A 22,629-nucleotide genomic window follows, 5' to 3' on the forward strand; every position below is an offset into this window, starting at 1 on the left:
GTATAAATTTACCTGTCAGCTGTTACTTCAGTACCATCTACAACATAGTTTTTCAAGACTGCATGTTGTGACCCTGTGGTGGGTTGGGAAAGTACTGTAGCATTTTTGAAAAGTTAAATACAGTAGAGTATAAATAAGAGTATCATATATAGTAAGAGTTAAATATTATGCTGTGAAATTTTAATTATATGTTGTTGGGGAGGAAAATTTCTTTTTTCTACCACTCTCCTAGTTCTCTGACTGTGGCCCTATGAATTGGACTGACAAAAGACAGATTGACAAGAGAAAAAAACAAACAAGTTTATGCATACGCATGGGGGAGCACTCAGGGATGAGTGGCTCCAGGGTTGGTTAGAACTTGGGCTTATGTAGCATTGTAGCAAAGGAACAATAAATTTTCAGAGAAGAGACAAGACAAAGGAAAAGGACTTTGAGGAAAAGGCGCTACAAACTGTGGGAAGGCAAAAATATGGGAAATTAATGGTGGATAAAGGCAAGTTAGTAACCTATTATGTAGGTTCCCCTGGTACCATCTCCAGGCTGATAAGGGTTTAAAGTTGAGATTAATTTTTGTCCTTCCTGGTAAAGGAAGAAGCGGGGACACTTCTGTAAATTTCTGTTCTGCTTTTAGGCAAATAGGGAGAAGGCAAAGAGCTTTCCTCCTTTCTGCTGCTTCTCAATTGTTCTCAGCTAAAAATAGTCTTTAAGGACTATAGTAGTCCTTATGGACACTTAAGCGACATGTTTTGAAGTGGTGTATTTTGCCCTCTACAATATCTGTGCATGCGTGTGCTAGGTTATGATGTAAAAGCATATTTCTTGCTGTGGATTACAAGGGAAAAAAATCAAAGCCACTGACTCCAATAAAGTACAAAAGCAGTATGAGCTGCATGTTTTACAGTTCTTGAAACAAGCTGAGATTTTATTTATCGACTTTGGGAAGAAATAAATTTATTTCAGTTTTTAATTAGGAAATTTTGGCTTCATACGTATCATGAGGTAATTTTAGAATGCATTTTGAAAATTTATAGGACCTTCTAATAGAATTAGTATTGGAACTAGCAATTAGCAACATTCTTGAATTGTAATTGTTTTCATTAAAGATCATTGTTTACATGTTCAATGATGTGTCAGTATCAACAATCTCTCAATAATGAGATTCCTCTATTTCAGAAATGTTGGTTTGATGAAAGGCAAATAAAATTGAGTATATCTGAGTATATTTTGGTATTGTATATTAACAAATTGAGTTAATTTTGTTATTAACTAATTAGAAACTGCTTACATCACAGAGTTTTGGAACTTTTCCTTCCTCTACAAAAAGTCAACATTTCAAAATAGATTCAAGCTTCTCACATGGAATTTTTGAGTTCATTTATTTGAGACAGGCATCTAGTTGACAAATTTTAATTTTATACTAAAATATTTAAGACTAATTCTAGTATAATTTATTTCAGATTAAATTTAGTGGAAGCTTTTGTAGAAGATGCAGAATTGAGGCAGAGTTTACAAGAAGATTTACTTCGTCGATTTCCAGATCTTAACCGACTTGCCAAGAAATTTCAAAGACAGGCTGCAAACTTACAAGATTGTTATCGACTCTATCAGGGTATAAATCAACTCCCTAATGTTATTCAGGCTCTGGAAAAATATGAAGGTAACAATGATTTTGTTTTTGTTTTCGTTCACTCTCAGTATACTTGGCAAATGTACTGTCCTTAGAAGTTGGTTTGGTGACTTTTTTTTTATTTGCAATATAGTCAGTTTACAATGTTGTGTTAATTTCTGATATACAGCATAGTGATTTAGTTATACATATATGTTCCTTTTCATATTCTTTTTCATTATAGGCTATTACAAGGTGTTGAGTATAGTTAGTTCCCTGTGCTTTACACTGGGACCTTGCTGTTTTGGTGACTCTTCTTTAAGTTTTTCTAGTAACAGGTTTGGATTGACCTCTAGCTGCATGGCAGAAGCCAGGAGTCATGAGATAGTTTACAGTTTTTGCTTTTCAGAAATGAGTGTTGGGTTACTGGGTCTATTAATAGGTCTATTGCACTAACAGCGTCAGTTGAACAGAGTTTGATTGCTTAAGAAGACTCACAGGACCCAAAATGACATTGCTTATAAAAGAATGGTTTATTATAGGAAAAGGATACAGTTTAGCAGCAGCACTAAAAAGTAAGGATAATGCATCACAGCCAAAAGCTGTCACAGTAAGTGGGCCAGGGAGATCAGATACAGGTTCCTGTTGAAAGGTCCTTGTTGAGGTGCACTTACTCAGGTCAAGGACCACTAATGTGTGTAGAACACCTTGGAACAGTCTTGCTGGGCTTTTTAATATTTTGCTAATCTTATGGGTGTATTCCTGTTCTGTAACTAACTTCTATAGCAGAGTCCTCTTGGGGCCTCCCTGAGACCAGGGAATCATCAATCACGAACAGTGCTGCTGGTAAGCTGAATGAGCCACCTTGAGTCTCCTCGGACTAGCCATTACACAGTAACACAATTGGTATGTTTCATGTCTTGACCCAGGGGTCATTGTCATGCAGGGACTTTAAGAAAACAGTGCAGGCTAATTCCGGGCCTGCTGGAATTAACCTTTCCAGCCCACCTATGAAAGAAAGTTAAGATGAAGGGTGTTGATGCTAACAGTTGAAGTCAGCATGAAGTTACTAGAGTGAAGTAAGCAAAGTCACATATTAGTTAATCAACATTGTATTGATGGATATAAAATCAACTTTCCCTTACAAGCATAGCTTTTAGCTCTAAGTGAAAATAAGGTTTCTATAACAAGTATTTTAGTAACTATAAAGTTATATGTCTAATACATAACATAACAAAATATAAATGATGTTGAGCATCTTTTCATGTGCCTCTCTTGAGTTTAAAAAAAAAAAAACAATAGAATGGCAGTTTTCAGAGTTCAGCATAGCTCGTTAGCCTACTGATTTCATGGAGAAAGCCAAAACTAAGACTAATTTATTGAAGAAAAACCAAATGCACTGTCTTTAAAATCATAAAATCATTAAAAGTTTAAAAAAATATATTGGTATATTGCTGGGAATTGAATATGAGCTGCCATTTTGTGATGTTTTTAGCTTTGATTAACATTTTAATGTTATTCCTGGAAAAAATGAAAATAAAGTAAATTCAGAGACAGCAGAGGGCAGCAACAGTATAGAAAGTAGATTTGCATTCAGTAATTAAACACTTTATTTTAAATCTTTCTCCTGTAAGAAAAACCTATTTGAAAAATAGACTTTTGGCCTCCCCTATTCCTCATGTCTTTTAAAATGAAAAATTTGAGGCAAACCCTAAAACAACAGTATTCTGCGTTTTGGGCAAATTTCTGATAGTGCTTAAAACAATTCCTCTAAGAATCCAGATTATTTTATTGTAACAGCTGTCATACTGAGGTATGTAACTATTCCTTCTGCCCATATCCAAATTATCATCCGTTTCTGTTTTAATATATTTAAAAACCTTTCATGTGCTATTTTCCCTCTCCTAGTCTGTGCATCCTCTGCAGTGAACCCATAGTAATCTTTCTTAGCAAATTTGATCATGTCATTTCCTCCCCTTCAGTTCTGAACACATTAATTTGCTTCCCATAACCTACCAGAAGAAGCCGCATTCCTGGGCACAGCCTGCCCACTGCTTCTCAGTCAGCTTCCCTTACACTCCCTCACCTGCCCTTCTCTTCACTACACCAGCTCCCATGTCGAGACTGCTCTTTGCTCTTTTATACTTCTGTCCTTGTTTCCCCTTTTTCTTAAATACCCTTTACTGCCTTGTCCCCATGATGAACCCCTACTAATGTTTTTAAGATTGAGCTCAAATATCACCCTTTCCATGAAGCCGCCTCTGCCCTCTTCATGCAGTTAGATGTTTCCTTCTCTGGTTTCCATTGCACCTTGTGCTTATCTCTGTTGCTCTTTAAATAGCGTAAAAATACATAGTAAGTTAGTCTAAAAATAATCACCTTTTTTTAACCTGATTGCTTAGTTACTTCCTAAATGGAAGATAAGAATATAAAACCAATTTATTTGCCATTTCTGCAAACGAATCTGCTTTACTAATGTAGCACTTTTTAAACATTAGCCAACAAAGCTACACGATCTGGTTGGATTTTATATTGTGGAGATATTTTCTTTAAATTTCATCTTTATCCGTTTATAAAAGCAAGGTAAATTCTTTGTAGTAATTCTGCCATCCAGAGGTAATAATTACTAATGTTTTGGTGTATGTTGTTTCAATCTTTAAACAAGATTATCTACCGTCTGTTTTGCTATAACATTTGCCTTGACAATGAAGACTTGTTCCAGTGTGGTTCATATATTAGGGAACAGTTTGAGCATAATGTGCATTTTATGTTGCTTGTGCACATTTTGTTCTTGAGAATCACTAAGTGAATGCAGAAAATTGCACCCAGCTGAACTGAACAGTGTAGCAATACACAAAATGTACACAGACACACACACACACACGTACCTCAGACATCTGCTGTGACCCCAGTTCACTGTGGTGTTAGGAGCCACACTCATTCACATTGGTGTTACAACTTTGCACTCCATTTCAGACAACTCTCACCATTTAACAGTAACTCAGAAGCTGTAACCCATTGGAAATCCATCTCCACGAGCAAACTTCACATCTTTTGCCAGATAAAAGTGCATTATTTGTTGTAGTATTTATGTATTTCCTATCCATTTAATTTGACATATATAAAACTGTACAACTGTTTTATTAGGCTCCTATCCATTAAAATTTTTTTATCAATTTTTATTTCATTTTTAATTGAAGTATAGTTGATTTACAATATTATGTTAATTTCAGGTGTATATCCTATTCTTTTTTTTAAATGTGTCACTGATCACAGTTTCTGAGTGTTACGCCTGGACCCCTTCTGTCTCATAAACTGATTTTTATTGCACAGTATTGCATAGTGCTGTGATTTTTTGAGGGGGAATGCATATGTTGCATTATAACAGAGTGGGCAATATGCAACAATGTAGTATGTATTGGTGGGATAAAAATGTACTAATTGTACATTTAATAAAAATAGTACTAATTTTACAGTAGTACTGTTACAAATATTAAAATCTTTATAAATCTTCACAAATATTAAAAATCTTTACAATGTATAATTTATTTTTAGCTAGCATCTATTGTTATTTTAAAGTTCCAAGAAATTATGCATAAACTTTTAAAGGTTTGTGTACCTCTCTGGTTTTTTGATTTTGTGATTTTTCTATTAATAAATTCCTAAAACTAGAATTTCTGGGCCAGGCTGTGCATTTTTTTTTTAATAGTAACAGTCATAATGTAAAAATGTCAACTCACAGTCTAACTCTAGAAGAGAAACCACTGCTAATTTTTTTTTAAATCCTTCCAGACTTTTGCCCTCTTGTCTGCGTTTTAATGACAAATAATTATGTATTGACAAATAACTTTTCCAGGAAGGTTTTACTAATTTACAGTTCCAGCCACAAGATGTACAAGAACATTTCTTTGCATCCTCATCGACACTGTTTCTTTTTATTGTGGTGATTAGTTAGTACATTTTAGTGGTTAGTTGGTATATTTTGTTGGCAGTGTTTTGTGGGATTTGGGTGCAAGGTCATTTGATTGGAAGGATAGAGATGCAGAGATAATATGACCGTTGGCCCTGGAATATAATTGTAATGTGAAAGCTTTTATCATTGACGATAAGATTGAAGATAGTGAAGAAAGTAGTCATGGGAAGAGAGGAAAGAAGACATTTAAATTACACTCTATCAAAAGATAAGATGAGAAAATTGCTGATAAGAGGTGATGTGTGAGAGGAAGGAAAAATAATCTTAGGAGGTTGGGGCTGTAAAGGAAAACTGTTTCCCACCTGTCTTCCTTTCTTCCTATGAGTCTTTCTCCTGTGTGTTTCCTTTACTATTCATGGGAACATTTTACTCTGGTCACTAAATGTGTGGAGGTTTTCCCCCATGCCAAGGGATTTTCTGTGACACTAACTGGGTGTTCTACAGTTTATCTCAATTCTGACACTATCTACCTGGAGATAGCATCAGATCCCCCAGGTTAAGGGCTCAGTACCAGAAGATTGGCACCCTCCAACCTCCCCACCACCACAGACACACACTTAAGATACTAGTCTCAAGCCCAGGTTATCACCTGTGCTTCTGCCCAACTGGTTATAGACAAGGTCCCAATGACCCCCTCCTTGGGTTTAATTAATTTGCTAAAGCAGTTCATGGAACTCAGGGAAACACTTATACATTACCAATTTATTGATAAAGGATACAGATGAACAGCCAGATGAAGAGATAACTAGGACGAGCCTGGGAGAGTCCTGAGCACGGGAGTCTCTGTCCTGTGGAGTTGGGGTGTGTCACCCAACTGGTGTGGATGTATTTGCTCCCTGAAAACTCCCCCCACAACTACTGGAATTTTATGGACTCTTCCTCACATAAGCTTGGTCAAGTATTAACTCCATTTTGAGCCCCTCTCCCCTCCTTGGAGAATGGGGTGTGGAGCTGAAAATTTCTAGCTCCTCCTAATCACGGCTTGGTCTTTCAGGCGACCAGCCTGTATCCAGGAACTATTCAGGAGCCCACCTTGGGTCACCTTCTTAGAACAAAAGATGCTCCTAGTGCTCTTAGCATTCAGGAGCTCTGTGTCAGAAACCAGGGCAGAGACTGGTATATATTTTCTATTCTCGCAGAGGACTAGTATGAGTGTAAAATGATACTCATAAATAATCATGGAAATTAGAAGGAAAAGTCTGCGTAGGAGAAAGAAAAGTACTATTTTGTCAAAACAACAATAGTAATAAAAGAAAACAAGAGGTGTTGTCGGAGAAAGTATTACTTGCGAATAAAGAACTGGGACAAGTGGCTGTGCTTAACAAAAGGGATGGTGTGACCAGAGAATCTGACAAGAGAAGGTGAGTAAAGGGAGAGGGCAAGGATGATGTGGGAGGATAAGAGGCGAAAACTATAGGGTGGCTGACTTCAGTGAGGGAATAATGGAGGTGGCTTTGTGTTGAAGATCGTTATTCAGAGTGATTAAATTATTTTGACATTTTGCCATGATTCACCTGCACTTCTGTTGTTGGCTTCTTTGCTAATTTAGTGATTTGTTGGCTCCAGCCTCATATTTGTGTGAGTACTATAAACTTTCAGTAACAGCATCTTGCCAGCCTTTCTTCCACTTACATGGGTTTTAAAATCCATTTCGTAAATATATATATAAAGGGTCATGATTAAGTTTAATTGTACTTAATAAAACTTCTAGATTGGAATTAATAATATAAGGAAATTATGTTAAATTAGTCAAGGGAATATGGGCATAGAATAAATTTTTAAATCTTTGCTAATTGAAACTCATGTCTTTATTACCATTTACCAAAATATCTAATAGAACAAGAGTGTTAATATTAACTTTATAATTAATTTAGTCTTTAGGTTGATTTTCCCAGTCACAGACTATTTGCAAGGTCTGATTCAGCAGATTTGTGACTAGTGCCAGGCCTTGGACCTGAGTTAGTGTCAGGAGGACACTTACAGGGAGCTGCCTCGCATCTGTCATCCAGAACTATCCTATAGTTCATTTTGATTTTCCTGTGAATTGCTCATTTAACCTGATTAGAAAGTCTTACTGTCTTTTTCTTAATTATTTGCCAGCCATTTTCAGTTACTTCTCAATTATATTAAATAAAATATAAATGATTTGAGAGAAGAGGCATTTATCAATAATTTAGGTGCCGCCGTTTTACCAGCAGCCTCAACTTTGCCAGACACAGGTCTAGGAAAGGCTTCTTGTGGTGGGGAGTTGGGGACCTGTGGCATGTTGGTGTCCTCCTATGGGGGATAAGACCAGACATGGCAAGCACAGATGCCAAAAGGAGTCTGGCAGTTTACAGATAAATGAGGCAGAATGGTGGCTGATATTCTGGTGAGCTTGGAAAGTCATGGTCTGACTAATAAAGTGGGCTACTGCTGGTCAGACCACCTGCCACTGAATGGGAGTTCTGACTGAGGATTTCCCATATGAGCCTATGTTTCAGTGTCTACTCAGAATTCCTCTCTCCAAACTCTTTTGGTGTTCTCTATCTCAATAAAGACTCCATCATCTATACCCAGTTGCCTTGGGAATCAGCCTTGACTCTTTGCTCTTCCTCATTGCATTCACTCAGTCACCAAGTCCTCTTGGCATCACATAGTATGTATTCTTCTCCTTGGACTCCTTTCCATCCTCTTTGCTAGCACCCTAGTTAAGGCTGTAATCATTTCTTACCTGAACTACTGTCAGCCTCCTAATGCTCTTGCTGTCCCTTGACTTGGCTCCCTCTAATTCATTCTCTTTGCTTCAGCCAACTGTCTTTCTCAGTATATAAATATATTTATAAATAAGAATATAAATGTGTCATTAACCCTTCAGGGGTTTTTCACTGCCTTTAGGGTTAAAGTGTAAACTTGTTTAAAAAGTATCCTTTCTCTCCTAGTACCAGTGTTTCTCAGATTTTTTAACCACGACCCACAGTAAGATACACATTTTCATTTGACTCAGTGCATATCCATGGGTGTGTTTATGCACTGTTAAAAAACAAAATTCAACATGAGGATTTCCCATGAGTGAATTTTAAAGATCTTATGGCTTTATTCAATTATTCATGAATTGGGCAGCATCCCTCCAGGAGATGGAAAGGAACTGTACAAAGTGTAACTTTTGTAGGCAAATGTGGGTAGAAACAAGGAAATTATCCTTGACAGAAAAAACAGGTTGGTTATTACAAGGTTACTTTCCTTTAGGGGATGGCAGGGGTCTATTAGGCAGATTATCTGACTGGTGCTGATCAGGCAATTCCTGATTGACCAGTTTAAGATTTCATTTCTGGGAGAGCTGAAACTAATTAGGGTAAGCCTCGGTTTGGTGACATGGAACTTGGCATAAGTGCCTCCATTTTGGGCCTGTTGTCTTATTTTTAACAATATGTAGACACTGTATACATAAAAACTGTAAATAGTGTAACTATACATACAAATTATAGATAATATAAACTGAAATAATGTATAAAACTGAAACCACACTACAGTGTACTTTGGCATTTTCTATTTTATTTCATTAAAAAATGCCAAGATTTACTGAGTTAACTTTATGATGGAGAAAGGTCTATAATTTGAAAAAACATACTGCATTTGTTTTTTACATCTGTTCAAGTAAACTTGAACATCCACTGGATCTTACATATTCTGTACACTCCATGGCCTTGGTATGTGCTGTGCCTTTAGATGGAGACATTTATCCCTTCGTGTCTCACCTGGCTTTGTTCTCATCTTTGGATTTTCACCCTAAAAGTCATTCCTTCGGGAAAGTCTGCCTTGTTCCTGCATTTGGGTACACCTCTGCCCTAGTTATGTGTTTCCAAAGCTGCTGGTATTTCTCTATCATTATACTTGCCACGCTTCTTTGTAATTAGTTGTATAATGGCGGTGTCACCTCTCCATCCCCAAGAGCATAGAGTTTGTGCCTGAGGAATGAGTATTCCAGCTCAGCTTCTGACATGTAGTAGGTCCTCAGTAACTTCTTTTGGGAGAATCAGAAGATGCTACTTAATGTAGGAGGGAGAGTGTGAATTAACATGCCAGAAATGAAACTGACAATTAAGCAGTATAAAACTGGAAAGTACTGGAAAGTAATAATGAAAAGCTGTGCCAGGAGTTCAAGGTGCTTTGTCTTGCTGTTGCTATTTAAGAGATCCTGGAGGCCTGCAGTTTTCTTTATTTTACTTTAGTCTCTGTAGTGATAAAAATATATTAACAAAAGTTGATCAATTCATTACTTACATCATAACAAGGGACTAGTATCCGGAGGCTGTTAGGGAAGAAAGGGAGAAGCAGAAACAGCAAGGATGTCCACCTGGAGTGCTTACTGTGTTCCTGATGCTGCTAGTTGCCGAGGCTGTTACGGTAAGGCACAAAAACAGTCTTGTCTCTGCCCTTGTTGCATGTGAGGGAAACAGATATTAGACAGGTGGTAATCACACAAAAATATAATTGTGATAGGTGTCATAAAAAGAAAATTCTAAAGTAGTATATCAAGAAAGGGCAACATTTTATCTTGGGGCAGTACGCATGCCAAAGTAGTTTTCATTGGTGTTTTTGTGACTTGAAAATTAACTTTTCTAAATTCACTAAGGATACTCTCCTTTCAATCTATGATTAAGTGGCATGAACATAGATAAGACGGAGAAAACAAGTCCCAGAATTAGTGTTGATACACTTAGAAGGTGGCCTGGGCATCATTCCAGGAGTATATCTTAATGAACTACTTACTCAATAGACTTATGGGCTTTCATTTTATCCTGAAATTTGTTACAATTTTTATCATAGTAAATGATGATGAAATGTTTGATGGTGATTAAATTATACTTTAGGCTGTATAGAAATGTAAGTTCTTGTGCTTATTGAGTGGTTTCTGAGCCACACAGCAGCATTCTTTTTTTATTTTTCCTTGTGATGAGAACTCTTAGGATTTACTTACTCTCTTAACAGTTTTCATTATGTATCAATCAGCAGTGGCATCATGCTGTGCATTACATCCTTAGTACTTATTTATTTTGTAACTGGAAGTTTGTACCTTTTGACCATCCTCCTCTAGTCTCCCTCCCCTCCTAGCCACAAATCTGATCTCTATTATATATGGGTTGTTTTTATTGTTGGTTTTTGTTTTGTTTTGTTTTAAGATTTCACGTATAAGTGAGATCATAAAGTATGTGTCTTTAACTTATTTAGCATAGTGCTCTCAAGGTCCATTCATGTTACTGCAAATGGCAGTATTTCCTTGTGGATTTTTTTTAAACCATTGTGTGGGGGTGTGTACACATACTTATGCATACCACATTTTCTTTGTCCCTTTTTCCATCAGTGGATAGTTAGGTTTTTCCCATATTTTGGTTATTGTAAATAATGTTGCTATGAACATGGGGGTGCAGATATCTTTTCCAATTAGTGTTTCTGTTTTCTTAGGCTATATTCCCAAGAGTGAAATTGTTGAATCGTATGGTAGTTCTAGTTATACTTTTTTGAGGATCCTTCATGCTGTATTCCATAGTAGCTGTACCGGTTTACAATCCCACCAAGAGTGCTCAAGTATTCTCTTTTTGCTACATCTTCTCCAGCATTTGTTATGTTGTCTTTTTGATGATGGCCATTCTGGTAGGCGTGAGACATTATTTCATTGTGGTTTTGATTTGCATTTCCCTAATGTTGAGCATTTCTTCATGTACCTGTTGGCCATTCATGTATCTTCTTTGGAAAGTGTCTATTCAAGTCTTCTGCTCATTTTTTAATTGGATTAATCAGGGTTTTGTTTTGGTTTTTGTTTGCTGTTGAGTTGTGTTCTTTATTTTGGATATTAGCTCCTTATCAGATAAATGATTTGCAAATATTTTCTCCCATTCCGTAGGTTGGCTTTTCACTTTGTTGACCGTTTCTTTTGTTGTGTAGAAGCTTTTTGATTTGATGTAGTCCCGCTTGTTTGTTTTTAATTTTATTAATTGTGCTTTGGGTGTTATAGCCAAAAAAATCATTGCCAAGACCTGTGTCACGGAGCTTTTCCCCCATGTTTTCTTCTAGGAGTTTCATGTTTTCAGGTTTAAGAAATTTAAGTTAATTTATTTCGAGTTAATTTTTGTGAGTGGTGCAAGAAAAGGGTCTAATTTAATTCTTTTATGTGTGAATATCCAATTTTCCCAGCATTGTTTATTGAAGAGATTGTCTTTTCTCCTTTGGGTATACAGCAGCATTCTTGAAAATGAAATCTTCAAGGAGTTATGAATGAATCTTTAGGGACTGACAATGAATTTGGAGTTCTTAGAGAAATTATTTAATGATTTGATTACTTGGACACTTCAGCTTTTGGTGCATTAATTTATTTTGGGGGGGAAGGGAGGTGATTAGATTTACTTATTTATGCATTTGTTTTTAATGGAGGTTCTGGGGATTGAACCCAGGACCTCGTTCATGCCAAGCACACACTCTACCACTGAGCTGAGTATACTCCCCCTTTTGATGCATTTAAGAAGCTAATAATTATTTCCCTGTTCAATCTTTGGTATCCTTGCTAGATGAGTGTTGTGTGTATCAAAACTAATGACCAATGATTGATTGCTTCATTGGTCTCTTACTCCCATAATAAAGTCTTTCGTTCAACATACAGTTACCAGTTGCCTACTTTGTGCCAGGCATTGTTTTGGGAGGTACATTGGTAGATATGGCAGATAAGGTCCCTGTTCTTAAGGGTAGATGGAGACAGACAACAAATAAATGAGCAAGAATTTCAAATAGTGATAAGTACAATAAAGAAAACATAATATTTTGATGTGACACGGTGACTTGGCTGGAGCCAGGAAGACACTAAGTACAATGGTCGAGGATGGCCTCTATGGAATTGCTGTCTCGGGAATCTTGAATGATAAGGAGCCAGCTGTTAAGATCTAGGGGAGGCTAGTGGGGCCATGTCCTGTGAATGCTCACAGCGTGGCTTGTTGAAGGGGTGAAGGGAAACTAGGGTCGTTAAACGTAGAGATAGAAAATAAGGAGGTGTTAGGAAGTAAGACCAGAGAAGTGAAGCTGATCTGAGGTTCTTTTGTGCTGTGGACCCTTCTGGCTTCTAATAAAGTCTGTGAACCTTTTCTCAGAACAGTCTTTTTGAATCCAAAAAATAAAACACATAGAGTTAAAAAGGCAACAAATTATATTGAAATACTCTTATCAAAATATAAAACAAATTCTTGAGAAATGTCCTCTTTATTAATGCATTAAATAACATGATCTGAGTGAAGTCTTACTCCTTTAGTTTTGAACTAATGAGTTTAGATGATAAAGTTATTTCCAAAAACTGTAATATGATATGAAAATATATCTGGAATTTTAATTGATGACAAAGACAGAAGTACTGGTAATACTACTGTGGTTTATTGCCTACATTAATAATGGAAGAAATGCTAGATTCCAGTTAAACATTAGAACAAATAAAGCTGGGTTTTACTTCTGTGTTAATGTACTACCTTATATTCAAGATCTGTGGACCTTCATTTGACCAGGATAGATCATGTATGGCTTTCTAGGTTGTGGTAACTAGTGGAAAATGGAGTTTATCCAAACCCAATGATGCCCATCAGTTGATAAATGAATAAATAAAATGTGGCATATCCATACAGTGGGATATTATTTGTCAGTCAAAAGTAATGAACTACTGATGCATGGTACAACATGGGTGAACCTTGAAAACATTATGCTAAGTGAAAAAAGGCAGTCACAATATAATATGATCCATTTATATGAAATGTCCAGAGTAGGCAAATCTATAGATAAAGAAAGTGCATTAGTAGTTACCTAGGGTTGGAGGTGTGGCGAGGTTGGAGGGAAGTAGTAAATTACTGCTAATGGATACGGGGTTCCTTGTTTCTTTTGGGGGCTGTGGCAGAGTATAAAAATTGAATGTGGTGATAGTTGCACAAATCTGTGAATATACTAAAAGCCATTGAATTGTACACTTTAAAATGGAGAATTGTTTGGTATATGAATTATATCTCAGAGCTGTTATTTTTAACTAAAACCATAACCAGTTTAAAAAAAAAAACAACAGTTGAAAATTTGCAACAAGGGCTCAGTGCAAATTACAGGCAGGGGAAGGAATTCGAGATGCTAGCTTGCAAGATCAGGAGCAGGTGAGCACAAAAGGGACCTTAACTTTGAGAAGAGCTGTAGCAAGGTGGGCCTGTGTGCCTGAGGGGCTGGAGCTTATGTTGAGGATGATAGGTTCTGAAGTTTATACAGGTCTTTCTGTCATAATACTGCTTGTGTTTTCTCAGAAAACTTTACCTTCTCCAAAGTCATGTGGTAGAAAACAGAACTTGCAGAAAAAACAGAGTTAAGAGAGACCTCAAAATACATGAAAAATTTTAAATAGTTACTAACAAAAGCATTAACTAACTTTAATAAAAACAGCAGCCTACATAAATCTTCATCGCGTTTGTACCCACACCAGTATCAGGTGTCTCTTTGCAGCCTTAAAGTCTGGGGCTCTTGTTTCCTCATTTGAAATGTCCTTCGCTGGCATTTGCTTCTAATAAAGATCAGTTTCAACAGAGTTAAAAATCTGAACCAGGGTATATAGAATTCAGTAAATAAATTTTGTTTTAAACATTGGCAAATGTTTCTGTATCCTTCATCTATACTCAGCCTTTCCACATTATCTTAACTTAGTACAAAGTATAGTGGCCATTAAGCCAGCCATTCTGAGGTCTTCTGTATTGCTACGCTTACTCTTTAATTGTGTGAAAGCTTGCCTCTGAACGCTTCAAAACATTAATGGCCTGGGGGAAAAAAATCATTCGTGCAGCAATGCCACCATCATGTTTTGTTGCCACCATTCCTCTCTTTAGTAGCATGTGAGCTAATTCAGAATAAAGAACTAGGCATTGTAGCACAACAGATATTATGTGGGCAAAGTGTTGTTCATAGACTGTCTAAATAATGTTTCACACATATGTACTATTTTCTAAATATGTCTAGATACTGTTCTGATTAATAATAAATCATGAGTTACTGTAACAGTTTTGCTGACTACCACCATAGCTTTTTCATTCTTCTCTCAATCAAGAGCTACTGATACTTCTGGAAAAGGTTGAAAACTGTTGTTTCGGAGTGAAGTGCAATATGATGGAGATCACTTGCAGAGTTCTTCTAAGGGAATTTATTGAAGATAAGAAAAAAAATCCTTGTGTTATAACCAATAATAACACATGGTAACTGTTGCTGAGCTTCTGTTAAGTGTCAAGTACTATACTAAGTGTTGCATCTTGATAGCTGTTATGATTACTCCCATTGTAGTGGACAGGGAAATACAGCTACAGTAACACGCTCCAGGTCACACAGCTGGTAGGTGGAAGAGTGAGGATTGGCACCCAGGTCTGTACTCATGCCTTTCACACTGTAGACTCTTGCTTCACTTACCCCTTGTCACAAAATTCCCCAGCATGAACCCTTAAATAGCATCAAGCCAAGTTTCAGTGTAAATACTTGGCTTGATTTAACCTCTGTTAATTAAACACTGTATTATTAATGGAAATTAGGGATTTATAAGGTAAGTTAGAGGTATTTTATTTTAAAGACTATGACTTTTTGTTATTAAATCTACAAAAAAATGCAGTTCATTTGGTTGTAATTAATGTCACATTTCTGCATCTGTAGTACCTCTTATGAAGGAGATTACAGACAGCAGGGGAGGCGATGTTTAGTATAGTGGGAAGCTTTGAGTGCCAAATCATCTCCCCTTCTATATAGATACTAAACATATTTGAATTAAGAGAAGTTGTAACTTTGGAGATCTGTTGCACTATTTGTGCTTTTTGGATTAAATGATGCCCATTATTATCTCAGTTGAATTTTCATGATTTATAGTTATTTATTTTTATTTTTGCTTTTTTTTTAGGAAAACATCAAGCCTTGCTGTTGGCAATTTTTGTGACTCCTTTTATTGATCTTCGTTCTGATTTCTCCAAGTTTCAGGAAATGATAGAAACAACTTTAGATATGGATCAGGTATGCAGTATACTCTAATTCAAGCAGCAGAACAGTTTTGAAAAGCAAAAGCAAATCAGAAAACTTTTAGATTTCTCTTTTTAGTGTTTAATTTTGACACTTTTGTAAGGCGCCTTTGATACAGTGGATGTAAGATTAAGTTATGGGGAAAGGGCTAAAATTTTTTTTAAAAATAACAATCATTTCAGTGGGTGAAAATTAAGAAAGATTAACAGAGGAAGTGAATATTGGGCATAAGTGGCCTGGTTAAAGGAAATCTCATAAATAAAAAATTTCACATATGCAAGCTGAGTTTTAATTTCAAGAAAGAAGGAAAATTATAGCCACGGAAACAGGAAAGAGGACAGAGGTAAATATGAAACATAAGAAAAGACAGCTTCTCTTGTTTGTTTTCCACGTAGGGAAGGTCTTTGGGGGAGGAGGTTAGTGGATGTGCATATCTCCTGAAATATTTGTTGATATACTAAATGTTAACCATGACTTTAAATACTAATACTTGGAAATTTTTCTACACTAAATTACCTGTGAAAAATGATCATGCAGAGAATATGTGCTCACATCATTCTTATTAAAGAATAGTTTTTTGCATTCTTCTTAATAACTGAATTTATTAGAATTAACATTTGCCATATGTAATGTTGACTTATTTTGTTTTTATTGGATCATTAACTGAGATTTAAAGAAAATTAAACCCCATTTACTTAGTGTTCTTTGGTTTTTAGAAGCACATGAGTGTGTATATATAGGTATAAATAAATGCTTCACTTTTCTGGTAATATTTTGTCAGTGACAGGGCAATCTTTTCCATTTACTTGTTAAGCAACCAGAAAACTTGTGTTTTAGCTATTGTTTACTCTGTAATGTTGCTATTAGTGAAATGATTTTAGTTGCACAACTTTTAGATCATTGGGAGGCAGAAATACTGTTCAGAGACATCTGGATACTGAACACTATTCCCCCGCTCCCTGCAGCTGAGAATGTGGTCTTACCTATGATTGGGCAGAGTTGGATATTTGTAAACATTCCTTTAAGCGATGGTATAGCTCTTGATGGTTAAAAAAGACTCTGACTAAAAATAGGTGGGAAAGCAAGAACTGAGCATTTCCATGTCACCACAACTGTAGACACTTGAAGGAACCCAGAGGTCAGGCAAAGCTCTGATGAAATGCTGCAGTTGATTTTGCCCTTTGTGACCACCTTTATTTTTCTAAGTTGCTATCGCCATGCCTTAATATTGTGGGTCTCAAGCTTGGTGGGCTTGTCAAAACAGATTGCTGAGTTCTATCCCCCAGAATCAGATTCTTTAGGTCTGGGATGGGGCGGGAAAATTTTCATTTCAAGCATGTGTCCAAATGATGCTGCTTGTCTGAGAACTGAACTTTGAGAACTGCTTGTTTAATAAATTAAAAGTGCATTCATATCTCAGAGTGATGAGAATGAGTGTGATTTCTTCCCACCAATTTATAGCCTTCTTAAAATACTGCATTCTTGGGCCATCACAGGGCATTATCTGGCCAAAAAATTGGTCTGTATAGTTGAGCCCCTCTATCAGTGTCCAGATCATCTATTAAAGATGCCCCCACAGCTGTCTTATCTGGGCCATCATCTTCACACATACCTAGCCTGCCCAACAGATGCAGAGGTGCCCCTGCCTTTTGATACCACCCTCTTCTCCCCTTCCCCCATTTTTGGACAATAAAAGCTATTTTCCTGCAATAAATAGTATTATCTTCTTCATTAGGCTCAGGATATCAGTCACTACTATGATAATTACAAAAGGCAGCAAGATGATAAAATCTTGGATATTTTACTTTATATTATGCCTTTTGACTCCCTCCCTCCCTTCCTTTGTTCCTCCTTTCATACAATATTTTGACTATAGATTCAGCCCTTGGAATATATATCTGCTTGGTAGCAAATAAGCAAAACATTCCCTCACCAATAATGATGTACAGTTAGTGATTTATTGACCTCTTCTTTGTAGTTTTCATTTAGTGTGCTTGGGGTAGTTTTTCAGAAAGATATGTAAAATACCAGGCTATAAATTTAAGTGTTTTTCTTTATTTGATTCTTTTCTACTTATAAATGTAGCACACAATATTAGAACAAGTGAAACAAAATGATACAAAGAAATACAGAGGCAGAAATGACCATCCTAGATATTTCTCCTTTCCTCTTTTCAGATGAACAGTGTTAACAGCCTGGTGTGCTTTCTTCAACTCCATTATATTATCCTTATTGGGGGTTAAGGATTTTTATTTTGATCTGAAATACTGACACATACCTGTAAACTAGAATTTGCTATGACTGTACAATAGTAGTTAGTGTTAATTCCTGAATTTTGCTATGGGATTAGAATGTTGTAAGATTCTATAAATGTCTGGGAAGAGTGTGGATTTTGGGAAAGGAAGTAGTGCAATTAGAGGGACATAGACTGAAAAAGTGGAGGTCATTTGTCCTAATTTCGTTGCTGTCACTTTAGCAATTTTAAAATCTGAAAGTAGAATATTAAGTAGTTAACTTTGTAGGGGAAGAAAAACTTTTCTTCTACTCTAAGGTTCATTGTTTAGGGGACTGCTAATTAAATTGACAAAACCAGGTTAGATTAGCAAAAAAGACCAGATTTTTGGGTTCACAGAAAAATTTGACTCAAGGAAGCTGTTAGAATTTGGAACTTATGTACTATCTTAATCGGGGAAGGAGAGAGGGAGAAGGGGCACTTACTGGAAAACAGATGTCTTTTAGGAAAGATAAACAAGCCCTTTGGAGAACAGACAGAAGAAATGATGGTAGTTTTGTTTGGCTTCCTTGGTTTTGAAACTCCTTGGAAGAGGGCTTATGACAATTGAGTTCTTTGAGGAGGCTTTACTGTTAGGGAGATAAGAGAGTTCAGAAATAAAGTCTGCTGTCAAGAGCTTTACTCTCCCTGTGATTTTTATGCCACAGTGGCATGCTGTGGACCCCTTCAATGTGATGTTAATTATAGGGTTTCCTTTTTTTTTTTTCCCACGAGTAGATTATTTGAGGATAAACTTTATATCCATTAGGACTCTTTACTTTGCAGGTAACCTAAAACTCAGTACACATTGGCTCATGAAATTTAAAATCTATAGATGGAATAGGCTTTGTTTAGAGTTGCTTTGTCCAGCAGCTCAATGAGGCCATCCAAAGGACCTAGTTTCTTGACCTCTTCTTTTTTTTGCGACTTTAATTTTGACCTAAGGCTGTTTCCTCTTCTGGCTCTAGAATGGCTACCTACCAGTAGCAATTGACTCCATATTCCAAGAAAGAATCCTGCAGTTTGCCTTGGTGGGGCTATTTAAGCAGTGATTGTGGCCAGGGAAATAGAATGTGATGACTGGCCTGAGATAACTAGATAGTTCTCTAGTTGGAGGTAGATCAAGTAAGAGCACTTCTGGGAAGGGGGAAGGAAATAACTGTTGTAAGACCACCAGCAGTGTCTCCTAAGATTCTGTCCTGTAACTGTAAGCTATCGTGTTTTACAGTGTGATACTATCTTTTAAGTAAATCAGAGTCCTATTTAAAAACCTGGAATAGAGCTAGTATAGTATCTTCTTTATTCTCAGTTACAAACCTTTAAACTTATCTCAGGTTATAAGGTGAATTCGCTGTCATTGTAGTTATTTGTAGTGAACTTAAGCACTTCAATTAATGTGACTCAGAACCACTTTGAGAAAACCTCAGGAGAATATCAGTTGTTTCAGGTATGATTTCATATTTTCCAGCTGTGCACTTAGGAGTTCATGTGATGAAGGGAGCAGTTATTTATATGAGTGATTGAGCTAATTTTTATTTTTTCCTAGGCTTAGCTTTGTATATAAATGCTTCAGGTGTTTTTGTGGCTGTTTTCTGTAAATCTTATAGAAAGATTTTCTATTTTTGAAGTAAGTGTAGAGCAAAACAACCCCAAGACAAGGTTCAAAAAAAAGCAGTGATTTTTCACAACAAAGAAACAATATTAGTATATTGGGTGATTCAGTGAGATATATTAACAATTTTAAACCTTTCTGTATGTATTTGGACCATTTTATCTTTGATCTTAGTTTTCACATACACTTATTATTGATATTTCATCCATTGGAAAAGTAGTGACTTTAGATAAATTTTTATTGAAAATATTAAGACAAAAAAATTGAAGTCGTTTTTAAAAAGCCACAATTGCATAATCCTGATACAGCTATATCACCATTGTATGAATATATGTAACTTATAAACTTACATATAAATAAACTATAAAAATAACTGCATATAAATGCTTTAAAATTTTTGTTCTTGGAAACAAAAAAGAAATACAAAAAGAGGGAAGTATTCATATTCTCCCACCTAGAAGTAACTCTCAAAACACATTGACATTTTTTGCTTATAGTTATCCTTCAAAAAACAAAACACTGTTTTTGTAAAACTGATACCTATATTCAAACAGTACAGAAAGATAGAGATATGAAAGTTAAAAATATCCTCCACATCTACCACGCAGAAATAATCGTTATTAATCGTTATTAACATTTAGTCTGTTATCATGTGTGGGTGGTATTGAAGGTTTAGGGGACAGATGTTGAAATTTTGTGTTTTAGTCCCTTACAACATTGTCCCACTCAGAATCCTAGTAGTGCCCTCATTGAGAGACAGTTAATGGTACAGCTCACAGTCTTTTTATGGATACATACAGACAGATGCATAGATTAATTAGAGAAAGGGGCTCATGCTATGGATGTTGCTTTTAATTTTAAAAGGTTTCAACTTAATGTTTTTCAGTGTAACAGAAAAAAAATTATGGGAGGGAATTGTTGAACTTCCAGTAAATGACTTTTCACCACAAGAGAGGGAAAAGAATCTAAAAGATAGGTTAAAGAAACAAATTAGAAAACAGATGAAGAGATTAGAGATTTCTTTGAAGGACATGTTTCAGTTTTGGATAGTATTAATTACCTGCTCTGAAAGTTGAACAGTTAACCACTCTCATATGTGCTTCTACAGAACTCTCATACCTCTTGTTTTTAATAATTATATTTTAACATTGGCCAGGTCTAAAATATGCACAATATGCCTGTATCCTTAATTCCAGTTTCCGTGCTGTTTAATGTTCATGTTTATATGTAACTGGATTTAGTGACCACCATGTCCTTTTCATTGTGGCTTCTTTTTCATTCCTGGGTTTAAAAATGTTTGATTCCATTTTTATTTGGTTAGATTTGTTTTTCAGGTGTTTTGGTTTTTTTAAAAAGAAAAGTTGATGGATATTATAGTCCTTGAATTACTTCATGCTTGATAAAAGTATCTGTCTTTTAGCTTTATTCTCAAACAGGTCTTCATGATTGTAGTTATAGCTTTCCTAAACTTTGAGGGTGATGCCCCCCTACCTACAGATGTTCAGTGTTGATGAAATAAATGCCTGTTACCACTCTGATTTACTACCACTCCCTCCTCCCCACCCTCCTGCACATCCCCACATTCCAGGTGATGTACTCTTCCTGCCTGGATGCCTGAAGAACTCTTCCTTCCTGTTCTCTTGCCTTCACTCCTTTTACTCTTTCCCCTTTATCTTACCCTATTTTCCTCTTTCTGGTGCCCTAGGCCTTTAGCTTTTTTTCCTTCCCTCCCTCTTTCCTTCTCCCTTCTTTCTTCCTATCCATATCCTTTCTCCCATTAATTTCTCCACCCACTTTCCTACTTTCTGAGGTATTTAAAAGTTTTAAAATTTGACTGTAAAATATTTGTCATACATAATATGGTCAATATTTGTATTCTCACTACAAAGTCCTATTTGCACACATCCCTCCACAGAAGTACCTGCTATCCTGGAATTTGTGTTTTATTATTGTTTTTATGCATTTCATTAATACGTACTATCGATTATTTCTAAACTTTATAAATAATATTTTCTTACCAGTATTTTGGTTGAAATTGTATTTAAGAATTAACTTAGGGGAGAATCAGTGTCATTATAGCATTGAATCTTTCTGTCCATGAACATTATATCTTTCCTTTTTTTTTCCCTTTCCAGTGATTATATTTTTTAAAGTGAATTTACATAAAATTAATCATTTTAACGCATACTATTGATTGGCATTTAGTACATTCACAATGTTGTGCAGCCACCACCACTTAGTTTCAAAATATTTTCATTACACCAAAAGAAAACCCATACCTATTAGCAGTTACTCTCCTACACAGTTTCCCCAGATGCTGACAACCACTAATCTACTTTTTGTCTCTACGGACTTGCCAGTTTTAGACATTTCTTTTAAATGGCGTTATACGGTGTGTGGCCTTTGTGACTGGCTTCTTTTACTTAGAATGATGTGTTCGAGGTTCAGCCACATTGATGCTTAATATCAGTGTTTCACTCTCTTTTACTGCTTAATAATTTTCCATGGTATGGATATACATTTTGTTTATCTCTTCAGTTGTTGATGGACATGTAGATTGTTTCTACCTTTTGGCAATTAAGAATAGTACTCCTTTGAACAGTCACGTACAAGTATTTGTTTAGTCCTTCCTAGGAGTAAAATTGTTGGGTCATATGGTAATTTTATGTTTAACTTTTTGAGGAATCACTAAACTGTTTTCCATAGTCACACCATTTAACATTCCCACCAGCAATATATGAAGATTCCAGTTTCTCCACATTGTTGCTAATACTAGTTATTTTCTTGCCTTTTTTTGCTTTGTTTTATTCTGTTGTTTGTTTTAATAGCCATCCTAGTGGTTGTGATGTTGTATTCCATTGTGGTTTTGATTTGTATTTCCCTGTTGTCTAACGATAAACATCTTTTTATATTTTGTTGACCATTTTATGTACTTGGAGAAATACTCATTCAGATTCTTTTCTCATTTTTAAATTGGGTTGTCTTTCTGTTGTTGAGTTGCAGGAGTTCTATATATGTTCTGGATACTAGACCCTTTTTCTAGGAAGTATGTATTTCTTTCTGAGCTTTCCAATTGCCAAAAGTTGTTCATAGTGATTGCTTACTATTTTTAAAAGCACCACTGTATTTGCAGA

General features: G+C 35.9%; 1 protein-coding gene across 1 annotated transcript in view; it reads left to right on the forward strand.

Moving 5' to 3' along the window:
• MSH2 (mutS homolog 2) overlaps positions 1-22,629 on the forward strand; it is a 62,230-nt gene that overhangs the window by 19,643 nt on the left and 19,958 nt on the right. The window contains exons 7-8 of the mRNA XM_010967746.3: positions 1,458-1,657; positions 15,496-15,605. Of these exons, the coding sequence (XP_010966048.1) occupies positions 1,458-1,657; positions 15,496-15,605 (310 nt within the window). The remainder of the gene's footprint in view (positions 1-1,457; positions 1,658-15,495; positions 15,606-22,629) is intronic.

The sequence above is a fragment of the Camelus bactrianus genome, chromosome 15 (assembly GCF_048773025.1).
Source record: "Camelus bactrianus isolate YW-2024 breed Bactrian camel chromosome 15, ASM4877302v1, whole genome shotgun sequence".
Lineage (NCBI taxonomy): Eukaryota > Metazoa > Chordata > Mammalia > Artiodactyla > Camelidae > Camelus > Camelus bactrianus.